We start from the raw sequence: 25016 nt of genomic DNA, 5'->3' as shown, positions 1-25016 counted from the left end.
AATAGCTTAAGTATTTTAAGGTTAAGTAATTTTTAAATATTATAACCTAGTACATAACACTGGAAATAGAAATAAAGCAGATAGGAGGACTTTCCTGTGGTGGTCCAGTGGCTAAGACCCCAAGCTTCTAATGCAGGGGGGTCCTGGGTTCAACTTCTGGTCAGGGTACGAGATCCCACCTGCTGAAATTAAGCGTTCACATGCCCCAACTAAAGATCCCACATGTTGCAATGAAGACCTGGCACAGCCGAATAAATAAATAAATATTTTTTTAAATAGATAGGAACTTCATTATTATAGATGGACCTAAGGGCACAGAAGAATCCAATCTACAGACTAGGATAACACTCATATACAAAACCAGGATTGATTAGCATGTGTTTCCAATAAAGACAGCCTCCATCGTCTAGACCTCTATCAGCATCTCTGCTCTTACTTCCAAGCTTCACTGTTCCATCTTACTGGCTTCCTAGCTCAGCTCCTGAGGCTGAGAGATGGGGTAATATGTTGTTGCCTCATCAGGTTAGCATGCTGTTGTCCTAGATAACGTGATGGTGAGAGGGCTGGACCCAGCTGGAGTCTTTGGATTTGGCCATTTAAAATCATCTGTTACCTAAAGGCCAAACTCTTTCCTCAGATGCTTGCTTGAAGTCCTGGTAAGAGAAAGACATTACTCTGTGTCCATGGTACCTACCAAGTTTCCCCGACCAAGTAGCAAACTGACTACTGTGCAGTTTCATTTGGGAAAAATGCTACAGGTCACTTAAGCTTTGAGTCTCAACTGTTTATGATGCTTTTTGGGATAAAGTAATTTGGCTTTGAGATGCCTAATGATACCTTAGGCTTGTAATAAACATAGCATGTTATCTCTTTTGGCTTAATTACATCAGTCAGAGGGTTAACCTAATGAAATGGAGAAAATTAGGTGAGGATTTCCAGTCCACTCTAATGGCCTAAACTTTAACTTTTCTGTAACAGATACACATCGAGAAGTATTTAAACGTTGTACACCAACATGTGTTAACAACTCCTATTGATTATAACTTATATTCTTCTCATGCTTCCAAATGGTAAGTAGAATAACCATTTTAGGGTCTAAAATAAGTACAAAAAAAACCAAACAACTTTTCTCACTCAGTGAGATGACTGTAAAGACAAAATTTCCTGTGCTTTGTTTATATCCATTCTAATTTCCATACAAGTTTTGCATATGAAGTTAATGGCAGAATTTAGACTTTAATAAAGTTATTCTGTGTTATTTTTCCTGCATTTCAGTGCTTGACATCATGACAGTTATTTCAGGGCCCTAGTTTTGGTTACATCTTTTGTATTTTTAGTAAAGTGTATCCCAAATTCAAGGGCTTCGCTGGTTGCTCAATGGGAAAGAATCTGCCTGTCAATGCAGGAGATGGATATTCAATCCCTGGGTCACGAAGATCCCTTGCAGAAGGAAATGGCAACCCACACTAGTATTCTTGCCTGGGAAATCCCATGGACAGAGGAGCCTGGTAGGCTACAGTCTATTGTGTTGCAAAAGAATCGGACACAACTTAGTAACTAGACAATAACAACAACATGCCAAATTCAATTCCTACAGGAAATAGTTTAAAGCAAATCGATTTTTATGCTATTTAGATCATCTGGAGCTTTCTTTTCAGTTTTTAGCCCATCATGTGTGGAAACAGTGTCAGACTTTATTTTTGGGGGCTCCAAAATCACTGCAGATGGTGACTGCAGCCATGAAATTAAAAGATGCTTACTCCTTGGAAGAAAAGTTATGACCAACCTAGATAGCATACTGAAAAGCAGAGACATTACTTTGCCAACAAAGGTCCGTCTAGTGGAGGCTATGGTTTTTCCACTGGTCATGTATGGATGTGAGAGTTGGACTGGGAAGAAGGCTGAGCACTGAAGAATTGATGCTTTTGAACTGTGGTGCTGGAGAAGACTCTTGAGAGTCCCTTGGACTGCAAGGAGATCCAACCAGTCCATTCTGAAGGAGATCAGCCCTGGGAGTTCTTTAGAAGGACTGATGCTAAAGCTGAAACTCCAGTACTTTGGCCACCTCATGCGAAGAGTTGACTCATTGGAAAAGACTCTGATGCTGGGAGGGATTGGGGGCAGGGGTAGAAGGGGATGACAGAGGATGAGATGGCTGGATGGCATCACTGACTCGATGGACGTGAGTCTGAGTGAACTCCAGGAGTTGGTGATGGACAGGGAGGCCTGGCATGCTGTGATTCATGGGGTCACAAAGAGTCGGACACAACTGAGCGACTGAACTGACTGACTGACTGACTGACTGACTGATGTGCTTTACTGTAAAGATGATTTTGGTATCCAGGGTAAACAAAACAAAAGTAATAAAACTTGCTTGAAATGGTGGTTCAGACGGTAAAGAATCTGTCTGCAATATAGGAGACCCAGGTTCAATCGCTGAGTCAGGAAGATCTCCTGGAGAAGGGAATGGCTACCCACTCTAGTACTCTTGCCTGGGGAATTCCATGGACAAAGGAGCCTGGTGGGCTATAGTCCATGGGGTCACAAAGAGTCAAACACTGCTGAGCAACTAACATATACATTAATAATACAACCTAAGAGATGATTTATTAAAATTAGTATTGAGTTAAAGAGAAATGATCTTTTCACACACAACTATGTATAAAATAGATAACTAATAAGGACTTACTGTATGGCACAGGGAACTCAATGCCCTGTAATGATTTATATAGGGAAAGAATCTAAAAAAGAGTAGATATATGTATCAGTATTAGTATCAGTTCAGTTGCTCAGTCGTGTCCAACTCTTTGGAACCCCATAAACTACAGCACACCAGGCCTCCCTGACCATCACCGACTCCTGGAGTTCACCCAAATTCATGTCCATTGAGTTGGTGATGCCATCCCAACCATCTCATCTTCTGTCGTCCCCTTCTCCTCCTGCATTCAATCTTTCCCAGCATCAGAGTCTTTTCCAATGAGTCACCTCTTTGCATCAGGTGGCTAAAGTATTAGAGTTCAGCTTCAACATCACCCTCCAATGAACACCCAGAACTGATCTCCTTTAGTCTGGTTGAATCAGACTTGCAGTCCAAGGGACTCTCAAGAGTCTTCTCCAACACCACAGTTCAAAAGCATCAATTCTTCGGTGCTCAGCTTTCTTTATAGTCCAACTCTCACATCCATACATGATCACTGGAAAAACCATAGCCTCGACTAGATGGACCTTTGTTGGCAAAGTAATGTGTCTGCTTTTTAATATGCTGTCTAGGTTGGTCATAACTTTTCTTCCAAGGAGTAAGCGTCTTTTAATTTCATGGCTGCAGTCACCATCTGCAGTGATTTTGGAGCCCCCCCAAAAAAGTCTAACACTGTTTCACCATCTATTTGCCATGAAGTGATGGGACCAGATGCCATGATCTTAGTTTTCCTAATCTTAAGCTTTAAGCCAAGTTTTTCCCTCTCCTCTTTCACTTTCATCAAAATGCTCTTTAGTTCTTCTTCACTTTCTGCCATAAGGGTGGTGTCATCTGCATAACTGAGGTTGTTGATATTTCTCCCAGCAACCTTGATTCCAGCTTGTGCTTCTTCCAGCCCAGTATTTCTCATGATGTACTCTACATATAAGTTAAATAAGCAGGGTGACAATATACAGCCTTGATGTACTCCTTTTCCTATTTAGAACCGGTCTGTTGTTCCATGTCCAGTTCTAACTGTTGCTTCCTGACCTGCACACAGGTTTCTCAAGAGGCACGTCAGGTGGTCTGGTATTCCCATCTCTTTCAGAATTTTCCACAGATTATTGTGATCCACACAGTCAAAGTCTTTGGCATAGTCAGTAAAGCAGAAATAGATGTTATTCTGGAACTCTCTTGCTTTTTCGATGATCCGGCGGATATTGGCTATTTGATCTCTGGTTCCTTTGCTTTTTCTAAAACCAGCTTGAACATCTGGAAGTTCACAGTTCACGTATTGCTGAAGCCTGACTTGGAGGCTTTTGAGCATTACTTTACTAGCGTGTGAGATGAGTGCAATTGTGCGGTAGTTTGAGCATTCTTTGTCATTGCCTTTCTTTGGGACTGGAATGAAAACTGACCTTTTCCAGTCCTGTGGCCACTGCTGAGTTTTCCAGATTTGCTGACACATTGAGTGCAGCACTTTCACAGCATCTTCTCTTAGGATTTAACTTAGCTCCACTGGAATTCCATCACCTCCACTAGCTTTGTTCGTAGTGATGCTTCCTAAGGCCCACTTGACTTCACATTCCAGAATGTTTGACTCTAGGTGAGTGTATATACTCTAGGTGAGTATATATGTATAATTGATTTTAAGCCAACCATAGTAAAAAAAAAAAATTAAAAAGAAATAAAAAGAGAAATAACCTTTTCTAACTTTGGACCTTCTTCAGTCCAAGCCTTCTGACTTGAAGTGAACGTAGATCAAGGTTTTGTATGAAGCTTAAAATCCTGTGGTCCTTTTTGCATCATAAATATATATAAAGGGTAAATGAATCATATCAGACAGGGAGGTCAAGTTTCAGAGAGACAGCCAGAGATACAACCAGGTCCCAGCTCTCGTAGTGGGGAACAGAGCCTCAGGTGTTCAGTGTACCCGTTTCCTTTTCCCCTCCATGAAGGTAGTGCCACAGGCAACCATCATCCCTTGGCAGAGGCAACCCTTCCCTAGTCTGTCTAGTTTGAAGTCATTTATATCTTAGGGTTTTGTTTGTTTGTTTTGGCCATACCGTGCAGTTTGTAGGATCTTAGTTCCCCCATCAGATATCAAACCCATGCCCTTGGCAATGAAAGCATGAAGTCTTAACTACTGGACCATCAGGGAGTTGCCCTATCTTTGATTTTTAAATTTGAGAGTAAAAATATGATTTTCAGATAGGTTTATATAAATCATCGTTTGAAACAAAGTATCCGTAGGGAAAATAACAAAGGGATTCTTGGAGAAGAAAATATTGGAGGTTGTTTTACCACCTCGTATTGACTCAGTTCTAAATTAAAAGAATAGGGACTTCCCTCATGTCCAGCAGTTAAGACCACACTCCCAGTGCAGGGGGCCTGGGTTTGATCCCCAGTCAGGGAACTAGACCCTACATGCAACAACTAAGACCCAGCACAGCCAAATGAACAAATATTAAAAATAATAATGAATTAAGAGAGCCACACAAGGCAAACTGGGAGGACTGTTGAGATGGCAGCCAGGAGATCTGTAGCAGGTGGGGAGTGTGCGTCCGAGAGATGGAGTGTACACACGGCCATGAGACAGCGCCAGCACGGAGCAGGCAGGGGAAGCAGGGCGGGCGACGAGATGCCTGTCACCAGCTCCAAAGAGAGCTCTCCTGGCCCGTGTCCAGTTCCTCTTTGTCTTCTCATCAGAAGTTTCTGGGCTGCAGTTCTGCACGCTCTGCTAGCTGAAGAGAACAGACTAGGTGGCAGAGAACCAAATACAAAGATTCTGGCGGAGCGCTTTGCTTGCACCGTTCTCCATGGCCAAGGAGCGCCCTTGCCCCTGTTAGGTTCTAGAAGAGTGGAGAAAGATGTGAACTGGGGCGAGGAGCTGGAACCCAGAAATGGTCTTTGCATCCTTCCTTTCCTGTTCAATAAAGTAATACAACCACTGGCTGTCTTATCAGGAAGACAGGAGCCTGGCAAGTTCATAGGAGCCCTACAAGCCTAGGGGAGCATCTCAGTCATAGCTGTGGATTTGGGAGGCTAAAGTGGCCTCAGATTTGAAAATGAAATGAAATGAGCCCTGGTCAAAAACTGGAGAGAGTCCAAACTGGGTCTTAAAAGTAAGCAGATCCAAGGCAGTCCCTGGGAGTGGAAGGTGTAACCTTTTATATATAGGATGGATAAACAACAAGGTCCTATTGTGTAGCACAAAGTACTATATTCAGTATCTTATGATAAACCATAATGGAAAATAATATTTTAAAAAAGAATGCATATATATGTATAACTGAATCACTTTGCTGTATAGCAGTAATTAACACAACACTAGAGTCTAACTATCCTTCAATTTTTAAAACTTAAAAAGAACAGTGAGGCCCAGACTAGAGTCCAGTCAACTGTCTGCAAGTGTCCTCTCCTACACCATAGCTATATAAAAGCCAAGAAGTCTAATTTTCACAGAGGCTGGTTTTCCTTTTTCGCCAGTATTGCTCAAGAAAAAAATCTAGTGGTATTTTGTCTAGTAGAGACAAAACCCAGTAGGTACACAACGTGATGACAATGGATTCCAGCAAATGGAAGATTTCCCCAGCAGTCATTCAAAGACAATGATAAGGATATTATCAAAAGTGGTATATTTTCTCCAAAGAGCTCAAAGTGCTTTTGTATTGTTTTCAAAATAGGTTTCATTATTATTCCCACTTTGGCAATGATTCTTCTATGTCAAAATGTGGTTCTTCCTCTTACCATTGCTGGCTTGCACAGATTTCATTGCATGAGGTATCTGCTCACACTGTTCTTAACGACCACCCTTTGCTCATTGACACTAGGAGGGTGACTACCATCTGTACCAACACCATCAGAACTGCACAGAAATCTTCATTTTATGTTCTGTTACACTAGTGTTTGAGGGGGAAAAAAAGAACACAGCAAATAAATAATAGTGAGAAACAATGAGAAGGAAAGAAGAGGTTTCTGTTAAACGATAAGTATAGATTAGAAGGTATATTCTCACTCAGTTATTGGACCCCCTTAGAGCCACCCTCTTCTGTGTTGTTACAAGGCAGTACAGAAATCCTACTTATTCAGAATATGACTACATCCTAGAGACAAAGGGAGACAAAACACAGGGGACCAGATGTTTACAGTTGGTCATCTAGGTGAAGGGTTTTTGCATCCTCACTATCCTTTCAGTTTCTTTGTGGCTTTGAAGTTTTTTGAAACAAAAAATTAAAATTTTGAGAAGCGTCATAAAATAACAAATAGGAAAAACAGTTCCAACATATGGAATACAAAAATTACTAATAATCTTAAATACAAACTGTTTTCTTGCCATAATCATAATAAAACACCTTGGCATAGACAAAATGACATCAGTGGACTACTCACAGAGCTAAAAATGCAAAGAACCAGTAAATATGTTAAAAATGTTTCATAACACTGTTGGACTATAGGAATACAAATTGAACTGTATAATGGGTTGGCTAAAAAGTTCATTTAGGTTCTTCTATAACATCTTACATAAAAACCTGAATAAACTTTTTGGCCAAACCAATATTACTCTTTTGCCTAACAAATTAGCAGCTCAGTTCAGTTCAGTCACTCAGTCATGTCCAACTCTTTGTGACCCCATGGACTGTAGCACGTCAGGCTTTCCGGTCCATCACCAACTCTCGGAGACTACTTAAACTCCTGTCCATTGCATCGGTGATGCCATCCAGCCATCTCGTTCTCCGTCGTCCCCTTCTCCTGCCTTCAGCATCAGGGTCTTTTCCCGTGAGTTAGGTCTTCGCATCAGGTGGCCAAAGTATTGGAGCTTCAGCTTCAGCATCAGTCCTTCCAATGAATATTCAGGACTCATTTCCTTTAGGATGGACTGGTTGGATCTCCTTGCAGTCCAAGGAATTCTCAAAAGTCTTCTCCAACACCACACTTCAAAAGCATCAATTCTTCAGCGCTCATCTTTCTTTATAGTCCAACTCTCAACATCCATACATGACTACTGGAAAAACCATGGCTTTGACTAGATGGACCTTTGTTGGCAAAGTAATGTCTCTGCTTTTTAATATGCTGTCTAGGTTGGTCATAACTTTTCTTCCAAGGAGCAAGCGTCTTTTAATTTCATGGCTGCAATCACCATCTGAGTGATTTTGGAGGTCTAGGAAAGAAAGTCTGTCACTGTTTTCATTGTTTCCCCATCTGTTTACCATGAAGTAATTGGACCGGATCTTTGTTTTTGAATGTTGAGTTTTAAGCCAGCTTTTTCACTCTCCTCTTTCACTTTCTTCAAGAGGCTCTTTAGTTTCTCTTTGGTTTCTGCCGTAAGGGTGGTGCTGTCTGCCCATCTCAGGTTGTGGATATTTCTCCCAGCAATCTTGATTCCAGCTTGTGCTTCATCCAGTCTGGCATATGATGTACTCTGCATATAAATTAAATAAGCAAGGTGACAATATACAGCCTTGAAGTACACTCTTTTCCCAATTTGGAGCCAGTACATTTTTCCATGTCCAGTTCTAAGAGTTGCTTCTTGACCTGCATACAGATTTCTCAGGAGGCAGGTAAGGTGATCTGATATGCCCATCTCTTAAAGAATTTTCCAGTTTGTTGTTACCCACACAGTCAAAGGCTTTGGCATAGTCAATAAAGCAGAAGTAGATGTTTTTCTGGAATTCTCTTGCTTTTTGTATGAGCCAACAGATGTTGGCAATTTGATCTCTGGTTCCTCTGCCTTTTCTAAATCCAGTTGGAACATCTGGAAGTTCTCAGTTCATGTCCCGTTGAAGCCTCACTTGGAGAATTTTGAGCATTACTTGGCTAGCATGTGAAATGAGTGCAGTTGTGCAGTAGTTTGAACATTCTCTGGCATTGCCTTTCTTTGGGATTGGAATGAAAAAACTGACCTTTTCCAGTCCTGTGGCCACTGCTGAGTTTTCCAAATTTGCTGGCATATTGAGTGCAGCACTTTCACAGCATCATCTTTTAGGATTTGAAATAGCTCAGCTGGAATTCCTTCACTTCGACTGGCTTTGTTCGTAGTGATGCTTCCAAAGACCCACTTGACTTCACACTCCAGGATGTCTGGCTCTAGATGAGCCATCATGGTTATCTGGGTCATTAAGATCTTTTTTGTATATTTCATCTGTATATTCTTGCCACCTCTTCTTAACATTTTCTGCTTGTTAGGTCCATATAATTTCTGTCCTTTATTGTGCCCATCTTTGTATAAAATGTTCCCTTGGTATTTCTAATTTTCTTGAAGAGATCTCTAGTCTTTCCCATTCTACTGTTTTCCCATTCTATTTCTTTGCATTGATCACTGAGGAAGGCTTTCTTATCTCTCCTTGCTATGCTTTGGAACTCTGCATTCAGATGGATTTATCTTTCCTTGTCTCCTTTGCCTTTAGCTTCTCTTCTGTCCTCAGCTATTTCTAAGGCCTCCTCAGACAATCATTTTGCCTTTTTGCATTTCTTTTTCTTGGGGATGGTTTTAATCACTACCTCCTGTACAATGTTATGAAATTCCATCCAGTGTTCTTCAGGCACTCTTTCTATCAGATCTAATCTCTTGAATCTATTTGTCACTTTCACTGTAAGGGATTTTATTTAGGTCATAGCTGAATGGTCTAGTGGTTTTCCCTACTTTTTTCAATTTAATCTGAGCCACGGTCAGGTCCCCGTCTTGTTTTGCTGACTGTATAGAGCTTCTCCATCTTTGGCTACAAAGAATATAATCAGTTTGATTTTGGTTTTGACCATCTGGTGATATCTATTTGTAGAGTTGTGTCTTGTGTTGTTGGAAGAAGGTGTTTCCTATAACCAGTGCATTCTCTTGGCAAAACTCTGTTAGCCTTTGCCCTGCTTCATTTTGTAATCCAAGGCCAAATTTGCCTGTTACTCCAGGTATCTCTTGACTTCCTACTTTTGCATTCCAGTCCCCTATAATGAAAAGGACATCATTTTTGGGTGTTAGTTATAGAAGGTCTTGTAGGTCTTCATAGAACCATTCAACCTCAGCTTCTTCAGCATTAGTGCTTGGGGCATAGACTTGGATTACAGTGATATTGAATGGTTTGCCTTAGAAATGAACAGTGATCATTCTGTCGTTTTTCAGATTGTACCCAAGTACTGCATTTTGGTCTCTTTTGTTGACTCTGAGGTCTACTCCATTTCTTCTAAGGGATTCTTGCCCACAGTAGTAGATGTAATGGTCCTCTGAATTAAATTCACCCATTCTAGTCCATTTTAGTTCACTGATCCCTAAAATGTCAATGTTCACTCTTGCCATCTCCTGTTTGACCACTTCCAATTTACCTTGATCCATGGACTTAACATTCCAGGTTTCTTCTGTGCAATATTGTTCTTTATAGCATCACACTTTACTTCCATCATCAGTGACATCCACAACTGGGTGTTGTTTTCGCTTTGGCTCAGCCTCTTCATTCTTTCTGGAGTTATTTCTCCACTGATCTCCTGTAGCATATTGGGCACCTACCGACCTGGGGAGTTCATCTTCCAGTGTCCTATCTTTTTGTCTTTTCATACTGTTCATGAGGTTCTTAAGGTAAGAATACTGAAGTGGTTTGCCATTCCCTTCTCCAGTGGACCACATTTTGTCAGAACACTCCACCATGACCCATCCATCTTGGGTGGCCCTACATGATATGGCTCATAGTTTCATTGAGTTAGACAAGGCTGTGATCCATTAGCTTGTGATGTAATTTGTTGCGGAAAACTAACAAATTAGCAAAACATATAAAGCCACCCTAGTACTCAGTGCTGCTGAGAGTGCGGAAAAAAAGGGCAGGTTTTTCTATAAGATATTAAGAGTTTTCCAAAATTAATGACAGATGACAAACTACACAGAGAATACCAGGCAGGTAAGTAGGCATTTAGTGTAAGTAGGCATTTTTCTAGCCAGGAGTTACGCCATCTGCTATAACCGTCAGTATCTGAGGCTTCAATTTCACCAATTATCTTTGTTTTTAGCCTCTCTATTGTCTTTGTGTTTCCCTAGAGTCTCCTTCCTATGTAGAATGTGAGCCTTGCAGTTCTTTTATCTGTAATCTTGTGTCTGCAGAAGTGGATGTAGTGTGTGTTGGGGGGAAGTATTCAATAATCCTGTGATTAGGTCTCAATCTTTTGGAAGGTCTGTGCCCCTGGACTCTTCACAAGTTTTTCTCAGCATTTTCCCCCCTCTTTGGTGAGATAGGAAGACCAAACGGGGCTGGAGTTGGCTAATTGCCCTCCTTCAGATCAGATAAAGCTCTGGTTATAGAGTTCTCTGTGAGACACAGCCTTCATTGCAGAGAACAGAACAAAGAACAGAGCTTGGAGTGTTTTGAAATGGCCTCTCTTCCTTTTCTGTGCCCTGCTAGAAGCAGGAGGGGTTTTTCCTCTGATGTTCACAGAGAAAATAAGGTGGGGCTCCTAGAAGTAAAACTCATGAAATTGTAGGCTGTGCTAAGCCTTGGCGCCTCGGAGATTTTAACTCTCACGTGAATCTATGCTGAACCTCCAGCACTTCGTTGATTAGAATTTAAGTGTTCTTCCAGTACTGGCTCTAGCAGCAGGTTTCTGCTCTTGGGTTTATCCACTTCTTTTTCCAGTTTTGAAGGCAGCAGCTTTCCCTGCAGTTTCCTCGATTCTTTGATGTATCTAAGAAGAGTTGCTTTTCTGTTTCTTCAGCTGTTTCTTATTGTGAGGGTTGGAGTGATAACGTCCAAGCTCTTTCCATGTTGAAATGAAACCGGAAGTCTGTAGATTGCTTTTTAGTGATAATTTTACAGAAGTGGACAATAGAATCAAGAAATCAAGTCATTGGTTGTTAAGTTTAATTGACCTCAATTATGTTAACCATTTTAAAGAACTGGAACCTGCTTTAAATTAAGACCTGTGTTGCACGCATATGCACAGTCTTACAGCTTTACTTTGTTTGCGCATTGCTATCCCATGGAACTCCTGACTGCTTAACAAGGAAGACCTTCAACACTTTTTATCCTCAGTGCTAAGTCGCTTCAGTCATGTCCAACCGTTGCGACCCTGTAGACTGAAGCCCGCCAGGCTGCTCTGTCCATGGGATTCTCCAGGCAAGAATACTGGAGTGGGTTGCCATTTCCTTCTCCAGGGGATCTTTTCAATGCAGGGATCAAACCTGCGACTCAGGTCTCCTGCATTGGCAGGCGGGTTCTTTATTGCTGGCGCCACCTGGGAAGCCAGTTGTAATTGCAAAGACGTTGATCTTTAAGTCTTTGCAATTACATAGAACAGTAGAAGTTTAAAGATACAAGGATGAACTGCTTAGGAATAGCATTTTTAATATATTTAACATTGGCTATCTTGTGACTTAACTTTATTTAACAAAATACAGCATACTGTATTTTTTTTTAGCCAAGAAATGTTTTATAGTGCAGTAATTCTGTCAATTGTAAGTCATATAAACTCAGCCAGAGATATAGCTTTTTATTCATGCTGTAAGAGTCCTTATCAGACTTGGAAGTTCTTATGCTTAATAAACAACTGCAGTTTTATTGTGGTAAAAATACTAAAGTTGGTCAAATTTGTTGTAATTACCAATAGAATATTTCCTATCAAATGTAATTTAACTAGGAAGCATTGTTTTAAATTACAGTTTTGAAGCTTTAAGGATAGCAAATTTGATTTTAATATATTTTTTTTAACTTAGGTTGTTCCCAGCTGTGCTTGATCAGAAAACATTTATTTTCCCTCTGGAATCTGAGGGGAAGCTTTGGCAACCCCAAAAGGAGCACAGTGCATTTCCACATGCCTTTCCAAGAATAAAGGTAGGACAAGAGAACTCTGTAGGGACAGAAAGTGGATTGGTGGTTCCCGGAGGCTGGAGGAGGAGGTGGGGAGAGTGGGGGTGGCTTGTAATGGTTGTCAGGTGTCTTTGGGGATGACGGAGTGTCCTGGAATCAAACAGTGGTGATGGCTGCACAACTCTGGGAATCCACTAAATATTGGCTTGTGTACCTTGAAAGGGTGAATTTAAGGTTTATGAATTATATCTCCATAAAGCTGTTGGAAGCCTTTGTTTTTTTTTTCTCCAAGAGTGAAGGCAGGAAATTGTGTTCTAAATGGAAAAACATGCCATTGTTGTTTCAGATATGCTCATGGCAGAGTCAATTTCTATGACAAAAGAGCTTTCTTTGTAGTTAAGTTTCCAGGTGGCAAGGAACGGAGCCCAAGACGTTTCTGACTTTTGGGTGTGCTCTCAATTGAATCCCTGTTCCCTCCCTGACTCCCCCAAAGTGATAACACTCCCCCAAAGTGATACTCACTTCTTCTGGGTACCAGGTGTTATTTTCAGTGCTTTGGGGATGTTAAATTGTTTAATCTTCAGAATAATCCTAGAAGGAGATATTATTATTATCTTCCTTTTATTGACGAAGAAACCAAGATTCAGAAATATTAACTATTGGATGGGCAAAGAGAACACAGCTGGTATCAGAGCAAGGATCATGAAATGTAGGAATCCAGACTGTGCACTTAACCACTGTGATACCCCTTTTAAAACAATAGCTTTATTGAGATTTAATTTATATCCCACAAAATTCTCCGTTTTAAAAGTGACTTTTGGTATATTCACAGAGTTGGGCAGCCATCATGTGGCACCCTTTTTACAATGGCTTGTATCAGTTCCAGGTACTCTGTCCATAAACATCTTTGCTGGGGACATCTTTGCTGCAACTCTTTTCACCTCAAGCATTTTTGCTGCATAACTCATTGGCCATAAGGCAGTTTTGCTATAAAAAAAAATAAAAGAGGGACATTAACAAAGACATAAAGAAGTATGAGAAGTGAATGACAAAATTTAAATGACTTTTTTTGCAAAATACAGAATATTTGAATTAACATGTGTAGATCACGGCAATGCTTTGCAAATGACCGATTTTATTTTGTGGGTTATACCGAAGCACTTGTCTTTCAAGTCTTTCGTTCATAGTATTTTATATATATTTTGTCTGTTTGTTGACTCGGCTCCTTGTATGGATGGCATCACACTTTTTGATTTTTACTGTCATTGTTTTCCTGCATTAAGAGGGATCTGTGCCTGCTCATTCTTTCAGTTGTATCTGACGCTTTGGATCCCATGGACTGTAGGCCACCAGGTGTCTCTGTCCATGGAATTTTCCAGGCAAGAATACTGGAGTGGGTTGCCATTTCCTCCTCCATGTGACAGATATGCCAAGATATACCACAGTGTAGCAGTTTCCACAGTGCAACACAAAACTCAGGTGCAAACACACACCCAAGTATTTGGAAACCACCACCTCCAGTCTTTCCCAGCGTCGGGGTCTTATCTAATGAGTCAGCTGTTCCCATCAGGTGGCCAAAGTATTGGAGGTTCAGCTTCAGCATTAGTCCTTCCACTGAGTATTCCAATGAATACAGGAGTAGAGATAGGAAGAGAGAAATCCATAGAGACAGAAAGCAGATTAGTGGTTGCCACAGGCTGGAAGGAGGAGGAGGTGAGAGTGGGGAATTTCTGTTGTTCATAAGTCTCCAGTCTATGGCATTCAGATACAACAGCCTGAACTAATACACTATAATTAACATCCTGATACTCTTGTATGACTTCCACTTTGCACTCTCGAAGCAGCTCACTCCTATCTTTGTAATTGGACTTGTCACATTGGGTTTCTTCAGTTACCATCTGTGGAGTGCTGACTATGTGCCAAGGACTATTAGAGGCACATTGGGAGGAACAATTCAGACCAGGTCCCCATTCTTGGGCGATGGAGATACACCATCAGTAAGAGAATGCCAGGTAATAATAAACACTCTCATGGAAAAAAAAAAAAAAGTGCTATCATAAATGGAACTTAAACTTCTCATCTTTGTTACTATTAAGTCTCTGCTTTCATTAAATTTTTATTTTGCCAAGAGTCTCAGGGGAGCCAGAATGGTTCATAAACACAAAATTGGAGATCTCTAGGTTATAAAGACAATGGAATAAAATATATGAAATTAGGACATAGTTGCTGTTACTAATATTATTCCAGGAAAAAAAAAGAAAAAAAAAAACTATGGCCAGAAATTTATTTTCCCCAAAGAGTTTTGAATCCTGGCCAATGATTATAAAGATAAGGGATCTTATATGCCCCGTGTTCTTTTAAATACTGCAGGCAGGGGTGAACTTCATTTAGAAGGAGGCATGGGCTGCTTCCCACCCTGACTTTACCTCCAGGGCCTGGATCCCTATTGTTGTTTTATATCTAATATCAGTGACATCTGCTTAAAAATGCATAACTGCTGACACAAAGATAGCCCTAATTTTGCATTGTAAAGTCAATGACAAACAGTGCTGTTTTGCCAGCTGTTCTGTAAGCCTACTGCACCAACTTAAAACCTTGTATTATTGAGTAGTTGTGAAATCCAACTGGGATATCACCACCTTTAATTGCCTACTGCCAACCTTTTAAACTAGGTAAACCCCAGTTGTTACTTTAAGCTCTTTCTCCAAAGTGAAGAAATTGTTTTTGGAATTCCATTTCACATTAAAAAAACTAAAATGACAAATCATTTGGAGTTTCTCAGTTGTAATTAAGAATAACAGTAAAGAATTATCACTCTTCTGTAACATTTAAAAAGCCATATTCTGGTATCTTTTCTTTATAGTATATCTTAGCTTCAAATCAACATGAGCCCAACCCTTCTTTTAGGCACCTTGAGCACATGTATACTCATAACAGTCAAGGAAAGTGTTTGAAATAGTAGCAAACACAAAAGAAAGAGGGAGGAAGAGAAGGAGAAAAACTTTATAGGCCAAGAGAGTAATTTATTTTCTTGTTGTGTCTGGTGAGCTGTCTGAAGGCAAATTTCAAAACAGAAGTTCCTAAGCTGTTTAACCGGCTAGCTCTCCTTTGGTATTCACTCAATCCTTTGTTCTGTGAGTGGGCCAGGCTGCATGTTAGGTTCGCGGTAAAGTTCTCTTTTCGGCAGTTGCGGTTAGGCGTGTATTCTGTGGATTTTTAATTTTTTTTTCCCAGTTATTTTGCCTTCTGAGATTCCAAAACTCCCCACAGACCCTCCTGTGAAAGGGTTTCCTACTGTGTGGATATTCATTGGAAGGACTGATGCTGGAGCTGAAACTCCAATACTTTGGCCACCTGATGTGAAGAACCGACTCATTGGAAAGGGCCCTGATGCTGGGAAAGATTGAGGGCAGGAGGAGAATGGGATGACAAAGGATGAGATGATTGGATGGCATCACCGACGCGATGGATATGAGTTTGAGTAGGTTCCGGGAGTTGGTGATGGACAAGGAAGGCTTGGCGTGCTGCAGTCCGTGGGGTCGCAAAGAGTTGGACACGACTGAGTGACTGAGCTGAACTGAACTGAAATTGTTTAAATCCAAGGAACTGCTTAGAAGCATGATGCAAATCGTATGTTTACAGAGCAGGGAAAATAAATGGCTCTCATTGCTTGAGAGCTATTCTCCAAATGAATTCCATAAAATGGATACTCTATCAAAAGAATGTAAAAATATAGATTGTGATCTAATTCGATACAGCAATATATAAGATCTGTGTATAAGATGGGAAGGATCTTTAATTTTGTGAATATGGATCTCATTGAGAATGATTTTCAAAATTTGATCAAAACTTAAGTTTTGAGGGTTTTTGTCATTATGAGGAATAATGTGATAAGAGATCAAAGATGGAAAAAGGGTAAGAAAGGGTTGCTTTACATATTTTCACTGTGGGTTATAACTCACTTAATATTGGGTGGGAAAATTTTGCTAATGAAATACCAGGTGGATTTTATAGAATAAAGTGGGGAAAAGTGAATGCCTACAAGAAACCAACAAGCATTGTGAACTCTGCCTTCTCATTAGAATATAAACTCCATGAGAGCAGTAACCTTTAAAAACTATTTTTCCCTTTCTGTGACTTCTTAAGACCTTCTTAGTATGAAACTATTCAGATAAACCAAAAATAGTATATTAATAACTATTTTTCTTTCACCTGGATTTAATAAGTGTTAACCTTTACCAGTTTCACTTCACCTATTTTTTATTGAAATGTTTTAAAATATAGATCTAATAACATTTCATCTCTTAATGCTTTTACATGCATCTTTAAAAATGAACACATTCCTCCTTACCCACAATACCATTATCCCATCTAACAAAAGTAACAGTAATTCCTGAATATAATAGATATCCAGCTTATATTTAGATTTCCACAGTTATCTTCCAAATGACTTTTACTGTTCTTTATACAAACTTGGACCTGTTAAGGTTTATATATTGTTTATTTCTTTTTTTAATACGTTCTTTTTTAAAATATTTTTTTTCCATTATGGTTTATCAAAGGATATTGAATATAGTTCCCTGTGCTATACATTAGGGCTTTGTTGTTTATCCATTCTAAATATAATAGTTTTCATCTACCAGCCCCAAACTCCCAGTCCATCCCTCTCCTGCCCGCCACCCCTTTGGCAACCAAAAGTCTGTTCTCTATGTCTATGAGTCTGTTTTGTTATTTTATTTCTTAAGTCTTTATTAATCTAAAGCAGAGAGACTCTGTTTAGTTCACTGCTGTAACCAGTGACTAGACAGTGCCCAGCCTGGAATAGGCTCTCAATAGATGGCAACACGATGGTTAGAAGTATGGGTTTACGTCCCATACTAGCTCTCCACCACTTACTGTCTGTACCTCAGCAAGTTACTTAACCTCTCCATGCCTCAGTTCCTCATCTGCAAAACGGGCTCTGTGATACTCTGTTGTAAGTATAGATGAAGTAACATATGGACATGTTTATAACAGTGCCCCATACCTGGTGAGTGCTATGTAAGTGTTCATTATTCTGGTCAACAAATAATCAGAAGAATGAACACTTACATAGCATTCAGTAGGTATGGGGCACTGTGCCTGATATGTACCAGACACTATTTCAGACATCAACCGAACTTCTCTTTTCTCAGGGGGCTGACATTCTAGTTAGGGTAAGGTCGTCATTAGAAAAACAGAAAACTGTTTGAAACGTAAACATATAATATGTTAGTTGGTGAGAGAATAGTTAGGGTAGGAACATAGGGACTGTTGGGATGGTCTCAGTTGTAAGGTGACTCTTGAGCAGAAATCTGATGGACGTGAGGGAGCAAGGCATTGTGCAGATGCCTGGAGGAAGAGTATCCCAGGCAGAGAAGACAGAACCGCTAAGGACCCTGAATTAGGAGTGTGAACAGCAAAGAAGATGGAGAGGAAGGCACAAGGAGGAGAGAAGTAGGGACAGGGGTGGAAGTCAGATCTTACAGACCGTTGTGAAGACTGCAGAGATCATGAGTTAGATGGGAGGCTTTTCACCAGGGGACCGACTGGGCATGATTTACAACTGGCAGGAGCCCCTCTGCCTGTCCTGTGGAGACTGCGATGTAGGAGGACAAGGGCAGAGGCAGGGAGGCCATGCAGGAGCCTGTGTTAGCCATGATGAGGAAGTCATATCATCCCCACGACACTTCTGAAGGAGGGAATTACTGTTATCCCCATTTGACAGATGAGCGTACTGAGGATAAGAGGTGATAGTAAATTAGAACTAAGAAACAGGAGAAAGAGGGTTCAGACTCAGCTCAGTGTAACCTCAGAGTGCTGGCTTTTCCTCGCTAGTGTTAAAAATACAAAACCCTGACCTCCATCCCTGTGTTTGCCACAGGAAAATTTACAACTTGAAACTTGGGGAAAATAAAGAAAGCAGCTGAATAAATTGTTGATTTTTTTTTTTAACAAAAGGTCCTAACCATCCCCAGAATTATCCACAGATATGTCCCTCTACACTCTCCCAAAAAGGGACTTCCCTGGTGGTTGAGTGGCTAAGACTCCACACTCCCAATGAAGGGGGTTTGATCAGTGGTCAGAAAACTAGATCCCACATGCTGCAACTAAGACCAGTGCAGTCAAATAAATATTTAAGAATGATAAAATACATTTTCCCAAAGAAACTTCTCAACGTAATGCTCCTGATAAAAGTGACCTTTTTTGCTTTCTGATTTGTTGCAGTGACACCAATATGGCAATGGTGAAGCCACATTAGAATTATTCATAATACATTATTATACTCTATTGTGTACAATGCTGTTTTTCTGTAATTAGTTACCATTCAGGTGGTTTACATATATAAAGAGGTTTATACTTTACAGTGTACATAAGTTGTGGCTAATGGGACAGGTAATTAAACATGGCATTTGGGGTTATTTCTATTAAAAATGGGCAAAAGTAGGCCCTTAGGCCTATATAGTCTAATAACACTATGCCACAGGAAATTTGCCGCAGGAAAATTTACAACTTGAAACTTGGGGAAAATAAAGAAAGCAGCTGAATAAATTGTTAATTTTTTTTTTTTTTTTACAAAAGGTTTCTATGAGAAGATTCAAGTAGATACATATTCACTTTTCCAGAATCATAAGCTATTTATTACAACTGAAAAGCATACTCAAAATTTATTATTAATATATGATATCCCGTGGTTCAATGGCATTTCAAAGATGGCATCCTAAATTTCTCCTGCCTCTCTCCCTGGCTTACCAGGGGATGCTAACTTCTGGGCACGTAGAGGGACCTCATTCCCTGGCCACCAACTCATGAGAGTTGCTTGTAGCAAAGATAGGGAGGTTGTGGAATTAGCAATTGGCCCCTGTGCCATAAAAGTTCTATAGGATGTCACCTTTGGCACACACTACTGCTCAAAAGCAGAGATATTATTATGCCAACTAAGGTCCGTCTAGTCAAGGCTATGGTTTTTCCTGTGGTCACGTATGGATGTGAGAGTTGGACTGTGAAGAAAGCTGAGCGCCGAAGAATTGATGCTTTTGAACTGTGGTGTTGGAGAAGACTCTTGAGAGTGCCTTGGACTGCAAGGAGATCCAACCAGTCCATTCTGAAGGAGATCAACCCTGGGATTTCTTTGGAAGGAATGATGCTAAAGCTGAAAGTCCAGTACTTTGGCCACCTCATGTGAAGAGTTGACTCATTGGAAAAGACTCTGATGCTGGGAGGGATTAGGGGCAGGAGAAGGGGACGACAGAGGATGAGATGGCTGGATGGCATCACTGACTCGATGGACGTGAGTCTGAGTGAACTCCGGGAGATGGTGATGGACAGGGAGGCCTGGCGTGCTGCGATTCATGGGGTCGCAAAGAGTCGGACACGACTGAGCGACTGAACTGAACTGAACTGCTCCAAGCTGTTGACTGTGTCACCATGGCATATTGTAAGAATAACAGAAACATAGTAAAACCAAAAAATGTCTTTCCTCGCAGGTGTGCTGTTTCATTCTTCAGGCGTTTTGATGTTAGCGCTACTACGTGTTTGGGGCTGGAGTGCAGATTTGACTGCTGTCGGTGTTCACAGCCCGCAGTCAGGCATTCTACAGTCAGAGTGGCAAGTGTGATATGAGAGGTTTGGCGAAAGTACTCTGGCTAGGGGGATATGCTGAATGCCTGGGCTTGTTGTACCCAGTCAGTACATCATCTCTAAAATCTGTTTCAAGCACAGCAACCCCTGCCTTCCTTGTCCTGGCCTGCCAGTTCACATAATATGTTCTTCCGACAGTCCTTCATTACCGTGAGGACATTCAATCCACTGACCCCTCATTATTTCACCATTTATCGCTTTTGTCTCACTGTACTTGATTTCATAGCTAGATTAGATTGATGGCTGTGGCAGAAATTGTTAATTCCCTATCCGATATTCATCTGACATCTGCATTACTGTAAACTGTGATTTTGTTCAGGATGGCATCGTGCCAAGAGGAGTAAGCGTCCTCATTTTTGAGCCTTCTTTGCAGTGAAGTTTGACCACGTGTCCCGGTTCTGTCCAGTGGGTACTGAGTGGCAGCGTCCTGGCATTGGTTCTAGGGGATGTTTTGCTTTCTCGATGAGAGGGTATAGTGACAACTGGCATGTCGCTTCTCCCCTTCCGCTCTTGCAACCATGAGGTGACAACCACAGGAACAAAAGGCAACAGTCTGAAGATGGTTAGGACATAAAGGAGGAAAGGGACTGGGCCCCAAAGGCTTTTCTGAGCTGCAGATTTTTAGGTAGATACATGACTGCCCAATATAAAGATCCCATTTTTCAGTGTCCCTTGCAGTTGGACATAGCCATATGATCAAGTATTGGCTAATGAAATGTTGTTATTGTTTAATCCCTAAGTAGTGTCTGACTTTTTTATGACCCTATGGACTATAGCCTGCCAGTCCCCTCTGTCCATGGGATTTTCCAAGCAAGAATACTGTGGAGGTTGCCATTTCCTTATCCAATGAAATATTAGGGGGTGAGTATTTCGGGAAATTTTCTGGAAACCTCCTTAAAAGATATCTGACTTTTGCTCTTCAATCCTTTTCTTCTCCTTTCTCTATTCTGCTGCCTGGAATGGAGCTGTGTTGGCTGGGACTCTTGCAGCCATCTTAGGCCAGGAGGAGGAGGCCCATACATTAGGGATAGCAGACTACTAAATTGAAAGGGACCTGGTCCCTAGCAACTTCCTGGACTTCCAGACCAACCCTGAACAGCCTATCATCTCTGGACTTCATATACACGAGGACAATAAATTTGGTCTTACTGAAGTAATATTCTTCCAATTTTCAGTCACAGCGACAAACAGCCCTATTCCCATTACCATTACCCTTTTATAACCATTTTTACTTTCTCTATCTCTAGATTTACGTTTCATGTCTTCTACCTTGTCAGAGTGGAGGAAATGTCCCTTCTCTGGTTAAAGCCAGCCTCTTATTTACCTTAGCTCTTCCAGTTAGTTATTCCCCTCTCAATCATTGATTTCTGATTTCTCCATCATCCCCAGATCTTTGTGTGACTATTCCATTCAGGCCTCAGTATACTTGTCACTTCCTCAGAGAGGTTCTCCTTGACCACCATGTTTAAGGCAGCCTCCCATTCTCCTAGGGTATTTTATGTAGAGCACTTACAGAAATGTGAAATTAAGTCTACATCTGTTTACATGGTTATTAACTGATTCCTCTCATTCCTTCAAGAATGTAAGATCCATGTGGACAAAAACTTGTCTTTATTGACCGACACCTCAGTGAGGCTTTCCATACATGTTGGAATGAATGAATGAATTTTGTTGGGAGTTAGAGAAGGAGAGATGGAGGTTAGGGGAGATCTCCCAGAGGAAGTTGCACCCGATCCAAGTTTCATTGTTAGTAACAGTGTGCCCAGAGACCAGCTGAAGGTGTGGGGGGGGGGGGGCTGGAGAAGAGGACATTCCCAGAAAATGGCACAGCCTGCTCACCTGTAGAGGTGGAGAGAACATTTTATATGTGGGGGCTGGCTGGTCACTGAGCAGTCATGAGGAAGTGGCAGAATGCAGGGCTAGAAGGTAGGAAGGGCCCCTCTAAAGGAAACCACTAGAGGCGAGATACGTGTTTCAGTTAGTAACCAGAGGTTCAGTCACACTGGAGGTCATGCAGACTCAAGGAGACCCATCTCAGGGCTCATTATAGAGGTCGGTGTAACAGTCAATGAGGGCACAGATCGGAGCAGTGCCTGTGGGTATTCGAGGGGAAGTAGAGGATCTGACGATGGGAAGCTGAATAAGAGTGTATCAACCAACATTTCTTTGTGATGTGGCAGCATGTTATGATGGAAAGAGGTTTTTGAAGACAGAGACATAAGCAAAATCCTGTCTCTTCACTTTCGGGTAATATCACTTGGCCATCTATCCTCACTGGTAAAGAGGATTAATTCCATATACTCCCTCTTGCCGTTTTAAGGACTAAAGTACGTCATTTGGATTATGGCAACCCCCAACGTATTATGGTGCCTGGCACAAAACGGGAGCTAAATAAATGTTAGCTCTCTCCCCTAACCTTCCTCTTTTTCTACAATTCAACTCCTACCAGGATCAGAAAACAGGATGGGCACATCTGAATGGAACTAAAATCTTAAGGTTTTGTGAACTTGAGGCACCTGGGCTTTTAGAAGCAGCTTGGGGTTAAGAGATGCTGTGATTGTTGGTCCCCTAGCCTAGCAGGGATATGAGAGGGGATATCATAAGCACAGACATATCATCACACCTAACACTTAATATTACATTTGCCTGTAATACAGGAGACATAAAAGACTCTGGTTTAGTCCCTGGATTGGTAAGATCCCCTGGAGAAGGAAACAGCAACCCACTTCAGTATCCTTGCCTGAAAAACCTCATGGACAGAGGAGCCTGGCAGGCTACAGTCCAAAAGGTCACAAAGAGTCGGACATGACTGAGTGAGCACAATACTATATAATTCTCAGTCCACGTTCAGTCTTCCCCAGTTGTCTTAAAACTATTTTTCTATTGTTTGTTTGAATCAGGATGTAAAAAATGTCTGCACATTGCATTTGTTTTTTTTTTGTTGTTGTTGTTCATTTTATTTACTCATTTTGAAAAACTGAAGCATAGTTGTACAGTATAAGTTACAGGCGTACAATAAAATGATTCTCAATTTTTAAGATTCTAATTATTATAGAATATTGACTATGTTCTCTATGTTGTACAATATCATGTGTTTCATTTGTATCTCATTTTATCTGTAACAGTTTACTTCATGAAAAGAGTCACCATTGTAAGTCAACTATACTTCAGTTTTTAAAAGGTCACATATTTAAGAAATCAGGTCATTTCTCAAATAGGTTCACCACCCGCTTAGTGTGGATTTGGCTGACGACAATCTCATGGTGTCATTTTACATGTTCCCCTGCTCTAGTATTTCTTGTAAACTAGCAGTTCTATCGGAGAAAGCAATGGCACCCCACTCCAGTACTCTTGCCTGGAAAATCCCACGGATGGAGGAGCCTGGTGGGCTGCAGTCCATGGGGTCGCTAAGAGACGGACACGACTGAGCGACTTCCCTTTCACTTTTCACTTTCATGCATTGGAGAAGGAAATGGCAACCCACTCCAGTGTTCTTGCCTGGAGAATCCCAGGGGCAGGGGAGCCTGGGAGGCTGCCGTCTATGGGGTCGCACAGAGTCGGACACGACTGAAGCGACTTAGCAGCAGCAGCAGCAGCAGCAGTTCTATCTGGGCTTCCCTGGTGGCTCAGGTGGTAAAGAGTCCACCTGCAATGTGGGAGACTTGGGTTCGATCCCTGGGTTAGGAAGATCCCCTGGAGCAGGGCATGGCAACCTGCTCCAGTATTCTTGCCTGGAGAATCCCCATGGACAGAGCAGCCTGGAGGGCTACAATCCATGGGGTCACAAGGAGTCAGACACAGCTGAGCACAGCACAGCAGCAGTTCTATCTAGAAGCTTGATTGGATGCAGGTAACATCTTTTTGGTGGCAATACTTCACAGGTGGTACTGTGCACTTGCTTTTACTGTTTATCAGGAGGCAGTTTCTTTTTTCTTTTAGTGATGTTACGATTGATCTGTAAGTCTGTGTATTACCAGCTTGATCTAGTCTTATAAAGTTCCCCACAACCTTTCACCCAGTGATATTAGCAAAAATTGATATTTACCTAATTATTTCATTAGGGATTGCAGAGTGATGATCTTATAATTCTATCATTCCTTCTGCATTTATTAGCTTCCCTGAAGAACTTTCCCTTAGCAACTCTTTGGTGAATCTGAAAAACAGATTTTTCAGGAAAAACAGAATAAATATATGATTCTTTCTTTTATCTATCTACTTTCAGATTAATTGATCTATTTTATCAATTAGGTTTTTGGGAAGGGGGAGTATTAAGAACTATGGATTTTTATATATTTGAGGTGTTTCAGTGCATAAAGTATTACTTGTAGGATACTGAATAGTACTTTATCATTTGTGAGATACTTAACACACATTAGTCACTTAAACTTCACAAACAACCCCCTGAAGGTAAAGTATTATTAATACTTCCCAGTTTTACAAATGAAAAAAATCTAGATCATATAGCTTGAAGTAGGATTTGGTGTCTACTGTTCTTTCAATTAAATATGATATTGGTTGAAAGAATCAGACCATTAAAGGTGGCTGGATTCTTTTTCTTTTGAGATTAAATAGCAGATACCTTTAACCAGGGGGACTATAGTACTAACCAGTGTACACTTTAGAAGGCATTACTTGTGGCAAACACTGTTGAGAATAATGTTATGTTGATAATACTGTAACTTAGTAAATAGCTTGTCTCAACTTTGTTTGTGAAGCATTTCAATTTTGATTACTCTGTGTGGGATCTGCTGCTCAGATGTATGTCGTTTTATGGTCTGCTCATGTCTGGGGAGCTGGTATTATGTGCTGCCTAGTGGTTTTAATTCAGAACTTCTTTTGAAAGAAACCTTAGCCTCTTATGTTCAAGCCCTAGTTTTAATAGCATAAGCTATTTCCTTCTT

At 40.9% G+C, this 25016-nt stretch overlaps 1 protein-coding gene across 1 annotated transcript in view; it reads left to right on the top strand.

Moving 5' to 3' along the window:
• LOC106502527 (IQ domain-containing protein H-like) overlaps window positions 1-25016 on the top strand; it is a 36756-nt gene that overhangs the window by 6079 nt on the left and 5661 nt on the right. Inside the window, exons 3-4 of the mRNA XM_013966915.2 lie at window positions 979-1070; window positions 12363-12480. Coding sequence (XP_013822369.2) covers window positions 979-1070; window positions 12363-12480 — 210 coding nt within the window. The remainder of the gene's footprint in view (window positions 1-978; window positions 1071-12362; window positions 12481-25016) is intronic.

The sequence above is a fragment of the Capra hircus genome, chromosome 10 (assembly GCF_001704415.2).
Source record: "Capra hircus breed San Clemente chromosome 10, ASM170441v1, whole genome shotgun sequence".
Classification (NCBI taxonomy): domain Eukaryota; kingdom Metazoa; phylum Chordata; class Mammalia; order Artiodactyla; family Bovidae; genus Capra; species Capra hircus.
This window is presented reverse-complemented; position numbering and strand designations above follow the sequence as displayed.